The sequence below is a fragment of the Ipomoea triloba genome, chromosome 2, assembly GCF_003576645.1.
Source record: "Ipomoea triloba cultivar NCNSP0323 chromosome 2, ASM357664v1".
In the NCBI taxonomy this organism is placed as follows: Eukaryota; Viridiplantae; Streptophyta; class Magnoliopsida; order Solanales; family Convolvulaceae; genus Ipomoea; species Ipomoea triloba.
In genome coordinates, this window is record NC_044917.1 from 1,928,754 (window position 1) to 1,936,838 (window position 8,085).

An 8,085-nucleotide genomic window follows, 5' to 3' on the forward strand; every position below is an offset into this window, starting at 1 on the left:
ATTGTATACCAGGCCCTCTAAATGGGCCTTATAAAAATTAACTAGCCCATAAACTCACAAGTTTAGTAGTTTACCGCGAATAGGCATAAACCCTACTGCAACAAAATCCTCCATTAAAGTCTCCATAAACCCTACACTCACTCCTCTTTCAGCTCTCTGTAATGGCGAATTCAAAAAAATCGAAGAAATCTAAGGTACCAGAGGACATTGACAATCTCCAAAACGACGTCGCATCATTCGCTTCCTCTCTCGGCCTCTCCTCCCTCCCTTCCTCGACTTCCGGCTTCGACGACTCCGATTTCCGGAAGCCTCCCTCGTCCAAACCCCTAAAAAAGCCTTCGCCTAAACAGAATTCGAGCAATCAGAAGGAGACGGATAAGAGTAATAGTCACAACAAGAAATTCAAGCAAAATGACAAGCCTCAACCTCGGAAGACTCCATTAGACTACGATAATAATTCATGGAAGACATTTGACAAGTACAAGGGTCTTCCAAAGCTCCCGCTATTAAAAGCTAGTGCTTTGGGAGTGTGGTACACAGATGCTGCGGAACTGGAGGAGAAGGTGGTTGGTAACAAGAAGGTTGAGTTCGGCAGTGTTGAGGAATGGAAGGCATTGGTGCAGCAGAAAAAAGAATTGGGAGAGAGGTTAATGGCTCAGTTTGCAGCTGACTATGAGTCGTCTAGGGGGCAAAGTGGAGATATAAAGATGCTAGCTGCCACACAGAGGTCAGGCACAGCTGCAGATAAGGTCTCAGCCTTTTCGGTCATGGTTGCAGACAATACAGTTGCAAATATGAGATCTCTTGATGCTCTTTTGGGTAAGTTTTGCAATAATTTACATAGGCAGTGATTTTAACTTGCTAGAAAGCTTTTAATATTATGCAAAATCAAATGCTGGAGTAAATTCAACAAAAGATAAATGCAATATGAACCTAAAGCTCCTCACTTCAAAACTGACACATGTTGGGTTCCCCTCCAGGCCTAGGGAAATGATAATGATAATATCTACTATTAGCTTAATTTCAATATCATACAACTGTTATTAGTTGAAGATAGGGTGGGTTGATTCTAAGTTGACTAAAGTATTTGCTTCTGCTTTCTTTGGGGAGGTTATTTTAGTCACCCAGCACCAATTATTTTTGGTATTAGACAGCTTAGAAGAACCAAAGGTGATGCCTTTTAGGTTAATCTTTATGTAAGGCAGTTTAGGTTAACCCAACAAATATTAATGGAGTGCAGGAATGGTCACAGCAAAAGTTGGCAAGCGACATGCCCTGACAGGTTATGAAGCCTTAAGAGAACTCTTCATTTCCAGGTTAGGAATGGAAAAGATATGTCTTTCAACTATTATTATGTTTCCTCATTATTTTGCCAGCTTATGATCTCTTTATCATAATACAAAATGAAGTGACTTCCCAGTCTTTTTTTTTTGGTGGTGCACACTGGAGGTAAATGTTGTACAAACTTATTGCTTGCACCCATTGTGGCTTTATGCACAAATTGACAATGAATAATTCTTTCAGTCTGTTACCTGATCGCAAACTGAAGACACTCTTTCAGCGGCCTCTAAATCATATCCCTGATACAAAGGATGGTAACTCTCTTCTGCTCTTATGGCATTGGGAGGAATGCTTGAAGCAAAGGTACACCCCTTTATATCTCTTCTTTTGTATAAAACAATATTGTACTCCTACCTCTATGCTTAGACTTCTCGGGGATTCCTTAGGAAATTCCTTGAGTAATGTGCCCTTATATGTGGCAGCAATTGATGGTTTTTTAACTCCAATATTTTGTAACTACTGTCTAACCATTGTTTTGAAAACTTAAATCTCCAAATGCAGGTATGAACGGTTTGTTGCAGCTCTTGAGGAAGCATCAAGAGATGTGTTAGATATTCTCAAGGACAAGGCATTAAAGGTTCTCCCTTCATTTTCATTTGTTGCTTACCCTTTATTCCATGCATGAGCAATTGTGTATTAGTTTGTTTCCTCTCTCTATGATAAAATAATGAATTTATTGCCTAGTTTCTCCTGATTTTTATTTCTTTTTTATGCTTTCAACATAAATATTTCAGGGGGGAAAAAGAAGGGATATTATAAACATAAAATGTTGCATCTGACCCCTATTCTTTGGAATTTTGAAATAAGTTAGCATTTTAGTTTTATTTGCTGATACTGTTTTAGAATAATATAATTATTAATACTTCAAAGGGAAAAAAGAAATCTTATCCAGCATCTTTTTCATGAAGACTGTTTATATGTTGCTGAGGAGCAAATCAGAACAAGAACGCCGACTACTTTCTGCTCTAGTAAACAAAGTATTCCTTCCTCCCTTACTTCAAATATCCTATAGGAAGATCTACTCCACATTATTTTGAGATCTTGCTTGCCTGCAGCTTGGAGATCCTAAAAACAAAGTTGCCTCTAATGCTGACTATCACCTATCAAAGCTACTGGGAGAACATCCAAATATGAAGGTAAGATGGGGTGATAATGATTCATGGATTTTTTTTTCATGTATTAGAATACAAATAAAGTAATATAATGAACTTTATCATTCATGGAAATGTATATCTTTGTGGTGGCAGGTAATTTCAGCTGAAACATCCTATATCTTAGTGAAATTAATGAGTTTAAAAAGGTCATAGTAAAGGACCTTCCATCCAGGCTATTCTATGAAAATAATATATAATATGGTAAAAAAAGTTGAGGAGAGAGATTGTTATAAGTAATAAAGAAAAAGGTCCTATGTGACCCTAAATGGTTCAACATTAGATGATCTTGTAATGATGTCTCTCAAGATTTATGATCAAATTCATAAGTTTAGCTTAATAAGTCTTATTTCCTTACTCTACAGGCTGTGGTGATTGATGAGGTAGATAATTTTCTTTTCCGCCCTCATCTGGGACTGCGAGCCAAGTATCATGCGGTATGTCAAAATGTTTCTTTGTTTTCTTTATTCATTTCTTTTCAGTCGAATTCCTGCCTCTAACATATCTTGTATATATGACAGATTAACTTTCTAAGCCAAATTAGATTGAGTCACAGGGGAGATGGGCCTAAGATAGCAAAACGTTTGATAGAAGTATATTTTGCCCTCTTTAAGGTATTGCACAAGCTCCTTAGATGTGGTGTGTTTTGTCTCTTGACTTCCATATGTGGCTGAATACTTTTAAAAATTATGAAATTCAGCTTCTAATTGAGACTTTCTAGAGCAGCAAAAATTTCTCATTTTCATATGAAAATCCGATTCCAGGTATTGATTTCTGAGGCAGGAGGAAGACGAAAGGACAAAAAAAATGATGGACATAATTTGGAGCACAGTTCAAATGATGGTGAATTGAACAATACATCAGAATCCCATGTTGAGATGGATTCACGGTTATTATCAGCACTTTTAACAGTCAGTATAAATAGTTTGTTTTTGTCTTCCTATAATATTTTTGTTATCTAGGTTTTAGCTCTATGAGATATTAAATGTAAATTTTATGATTTTTCACCAGTGAGAAAATATCAGCCTCCCAAAATATATGCATAAGTTTAGCACCTTTTTGCAGGGTGTCAATAGAGCCTTTCCTTATGTTTCAAGTGATGAAGCTGATGACATTGTTCAGGTCCAGACACCTGTGTTGTTTCAACTGGTAATTCAGCGCCACTTTATTGTTTGTGTGATTAATATAAATGCTTGTTCTCAGCTTGTCAGTTGTCACATCTAGTTGTTGCTGGAGTGCTGATTCAGATAGAATAATTTTGATTTGAGTTTGTCTTAAAAAGCTTGTCTGACATTTTCAGGTTCATTCTAGGAACTTCAATGTCGGAGTTCAAGCATTAATGTTGCTCGATAAGATTTCATCGAAAAATCAAGTTGTTAGCGATAGATTTTACCGTGCCTTGTACTCAAAGCTCCTACTACCAGCTGCTATGAATTCTTCAAAGGTAGGTAGAATAGTCAATTCTTACATATAGGCTTTTTGTCCATCTGGTTTGCTTAGGAATGGTGAATCACCGAGTTTGCATTGAGAAATATTTGATTTATGTATTATGTATCTCTTTGGCTTAAAATTTTCTCTGAATAAAATATCTTTTTGAACTATTTTCTTTACGGCTTTACCCAATAACAATCTAATTCTTTTATTATGCTCTGGTTCCAGGAGGAAATGTTTATTGGTCTACTTCTAAGGGCCATGAAGAATGATATTAATTTGAAGCGTGTTGCTGCTTTTGCAAAGCGTTTGTTACAGGTCTGTCTGAGTTTTAAATACCTTGTAGTTTGATAAGATTTGAAGTATTATTGGTATAATGGATTAATGGCATTGTCTCAACTTTCAACTGCATTGTATTATTGAAACAGGTTGCCATTCAGCAGCCACCTCAATATGCATGCGGGTGCCTTTTCCTTCTCTCTGAAGTCCTGAAGGAGAGACCTCCTCTTTGGTAATGGCTGCTTTGATTGTTTTCATTTGTATAAGTTATATTCCTGAATCAAAAGGTTCTCATGAGGTAAAATGTTAATGATCCTAGGAGCATGATGCTTCAAAGTGAATCTGTTGATGAAGATCTTGAACATTTTGAAGATGTTAAAGAAGATGACGAAAATCAAGCAAGTCCTGCAACAACTAAAACAGTTAATGTGGAAGGAGTGACTCACTCCAATGATGAATTAAATAATGGAAGTTCCTCCCTTGATGAAGGTGGTAATTTGTCTTCTGATTCTGAGGAGGATGTTCAGCTGGATGATTCGCTTGTGGAAAGTGATTCAGATGAACCCAAGAAATCTACACCAAACTCCAACTCCAACAAACTTGAACCCCAAATATCAAGTGGAAGTCTGTCAATGCCTGGGGGATACAATCTTCAGCACAGAGAACCTTCGTTCTGGTACACTCATTTTCCTGTTTAACTTGCCTGCTGATTAGATTGTGACTTATACATTAGCGTTGGTGAATATTTTACTTCATCCTATACTTTCATTTTTCCAAATAAGCTAAAACAATCCTGGAAATTTAGGAAACAGTTTTTCAGATCTCTGATTCAAGACCATACTTGTGCTAACTTTCCAAAAAAAAAAAAAACTGATTGTATTAACTAAAAGCAATGCAGACTGAAATGAGGTTTATAATGAAGCTGGAAATTCAGGAAATGGTACTTAGGTTCTCTGGTTCATGAGCGTGCTCAGTGCTAACTTTTTCTATAAATTGGTTTTATGCATTAACAGCAATGCCGATCGTGTTAGCTGGTGGGAGCTAATGGTTCTGGCTTCACATGCGCATCCATCAGTGGCTACCATGGCAAGAACACTCCTTTCGGGGGCCACCATTGTTTACAATGGAAATCCCCTGAATGATCTTTCACTCACTGCATTCCTGGACAAATTCATGGAAAAGAAACCAAAACAAAGCACTTGGCATGGTGCCTCCCAGATTGAACCTGCCAAGAAGGTTAGTTTAATAGTGTTTAGAATCAGAAGTATGTTTGTTCTTTTGGATACTGCATGTGCGTATAAATTTTGAAAAGCTTAATCCATTGTTACTCCCTACTAAAATGTTCAATCTTTCATCATCATCCGTATTCACTTCATTTTCTGTTCTTAATTTGCAGCTTGACATGAATGATCAATTGTTTGGGGAACAAATTCTCTCATTAGCTGAAACAGATGTTCCACCAGAAGATCTTGTCTTCCACAAGTTCTATATGAACAAGATGAAATCTTCAAAGAAGCTGAAGAAGAAAAAGAAAAGAAATGAGGATGATGTCGCTGATGAGCTTTTAGCCGGGGATGCCAGTGATGATGATGGCGAGGAAGAAGACTTTGCTGCAGACGAGAGTGACAATGAAGAAATTGAGAACATATTGGACTCTACTGATCCTGCTTTGGAAGAAGATGGTGATTACGATTATGATGATTTGGACAAAGTTGCTGATGAAAGTGATGATGAGTTGATTGGTAATCTCTCTGAGGATGAAGGAAATATCCCATCAGACATATCCGATGGGGAGCCTGACATTGCCGAGGATTCTGATGATATTGCCCAATCAGATGACCAGGAGGACAGCTTTGACCAAAGGAAAAGGAAACAGAAGTCGCTCAAGCGGACTGCAGCATCCCCTTTTGCTAACCTCGAGGATTTTGAACATCTTTTAGAGGAAGAGAGTCCTGCAGGCAAAACTACACCAAAGAAGAAGACGAAGAAGAATAAGAAGTCATCCAGATAAGTTTCTTGCATCTTTTACCTCGTGAAACCTTATGCGTAAAAGGTGCCATGAAATGCTGTGTAGAGCATTCAGTTATTGTATCATCAAAGAACACATCAAAGGCATCAAGCTTCTTCACCGTGTACGAGATCCATTTTCAAGGCCAGAAATCATTGAAGCATGGGGTGGGTGCATCCCAAGTGGAAATTTTGCAGACACCAGAAGACTAACAGGTATATTGAAAATGTTAAGATTCCTCCCAATAAGACACTAATATGTGAGTCATCTCTTTGCATACCTTTCCCATTTTTGTGTTTTCTTTCTAAAAATTATATTATAGGCCCCCAGGAGGAACAAATGGGATGCCCCCAATTTAGTGTTGATTACCTCATAGATTACAGCTTATGAATGCAACCCAAAGTGTTTTTTGCTTGTAGAAGATTTCTTCTTGGTTAAAAAATGATTTTTTTTCAAAAGACCTGTGCACATGGGTTTCAGTCACTACAAACCAAAAGCATAGATTGTATGTTAATTGCTTCTTGTCAGTTCTCCTCTACCCTTCCAGAGGCTACGGTTCTGCCCTCTATTGCCACCTTGTTTTCTATCCAGTAAACACTACAAGTTTGTTTATTCATCCAAAACCTATCACCACAAGAATGGAAGCTGATCGATGGGACCATATAAGAACACCCTAGATTCTAGCAGTATTTTTTACCAGTCTCTATGTAATAGCTTTCTAATTGAAAATTTTATGCAACCTGAAAGGATGATGGCAAGAGTTGAATTCGTGACGTTTAAGTAAGAAAGTTAACTTTTACCTACTTGACTATTTCTTATTGAGTTACTAAATAAAAATTTGTAATTTTTAAAAGTAAAAACTTGTGTGAGACGGGTCTGCAAGTATTATATTTTCGTCACTAACGCAATGGAAGGATACACTTGATCAAAGAACGTGGGTCATGTCTTGACCTTTTGGACAAACAAATCGCCGCCAACAAATTATGATATACACCAAAGAGCAAATTAAATGAACCAAATAACAAAGATACAAATAACGTTTTAAACAAAGTTCATTGAATCTATCTAAAAGGCCACTTTCACATTTCACAATGCTATCGTGTAGGCCTAATCCAATTTCATCTTCATTTCTTTCTGTTCAATATAACATAACAAAAATAACTAACTATAACCCAACAACTTAGAACAGTCAGTAAGAATATCAGATTTCAGTCTTTTAGTCGTTAATGTGGGCATAATATTATGCCAAGTTGAGCTAGTTGTCATACCCAAAGGCGTATCAAAACTTTGACTCAAACAGCTGTGAATTATGGTGAAGTTTCTTGTAATGTAACAGCATTTGGCAAGTGACCTGCACAGTCTCCTATTATATTGCAAGTGGTGTTAAAAGTATGCAACTTGCTGCCTTTCTAGCAATGTAACATCCTACCTCCCACTTGAAAACTCACCATTAACGCTTAATAATAAAAAACAAAACCACTTGCTAGCTATGAAAGACAAAATGGATAAGGTAATCTAAAAGTAACATCCTTACTCAAAGGTTTATGCTGGATAAATTTCGCTTGTGACCTTAATCGACAAAAGATCATAAGAAGATAATAACTTGACTAAGGGTTGCTCGGTATATAACCATCCAATCACTGCAAAGATTAATTGGCTGCCCTCCCTTCTTAAAATCCAGGGGCATAATTGTAAAATACTCTAATGTACAATTGCATAAAGCATACTCATAGGTTGGTGCAACCATATTGTAGCACAAACATTAAAGTTTAGTACAACCTGGTCCCAACTCTCAACCATTGGCCTCTCTAGATCTCCAATGTTTCAAACAAGAACAAAAGTACCACCCCACACCCCCCCCCCCCCCCCCCCCCC

The 8,085-nt window shown here is 37.2% G+C and overlaps 1 protein-coding gene across 1 annotated transcript; it reads left to right on the forward strand.

Moving 5' to 3' along the window:
- The first annotated feature begins 98 nt into the window (after positions 1-98).
- Positions 99-6,706, forward strand: LOC116006950 (CCAAT/enhancer-binding protein zeta). Its single transcript, XM_031247487.1, has 16 exons — positions 99-819; positions 1,241-1,316; positions 1,525-1,644; positions 1,843-1,918; positions 2,250-2,318; positions 2,397-2,477; positions 2,858-2,929; positions 3,014-3,106; positions 3,257-3,403; positions 3,558-3,641; positions 3,793-3,936; positions 4,152-4,241; positions 4,352-4,434; positions 4,522-4,878; positions 5,216-5,438; positions 5,599-6,706. Exons 1-16 carry the CDS (start codon positions 162-164, stop codon positions 6,211-6,213), a joined length of 2,988 nt encoding a protein of 995 aa, XP_031103347.1. The 5' UTR covers positions 99-161; the 3' UTR covers positions 6,214-6,706.
- Positions 6,707-8,085: the final 1,379 nt, after the last annotated feature.

What these genes read in the sequence shown, in the direction of transcription:
- LOC116006950 (XM_031247487.1), top strand. Translation starts at nt 162, where the DNA reads ATGGCGAATTCAAAAAAATCGAAGAAATCTAAGGTACCAGAGGACATT. An exon ending in GAGGAATGCTTGAAGCAAAG is followed by an intron (nt 1,645 to 1,842) that starts GTACACCCCTTT and finishes CTCCAAATGCAG; the next exon opens with GTATGAACGGTTTGTTGCAG. An exon ending in CACAGAGAACCTTCGTTCTG is followed by an intron (nt 4,879 to 5,215) that starts GTACACTCATTT and finishes ATGCATTAACAG; the next exon opens with CAATGCCGATCGTGTTAGCT.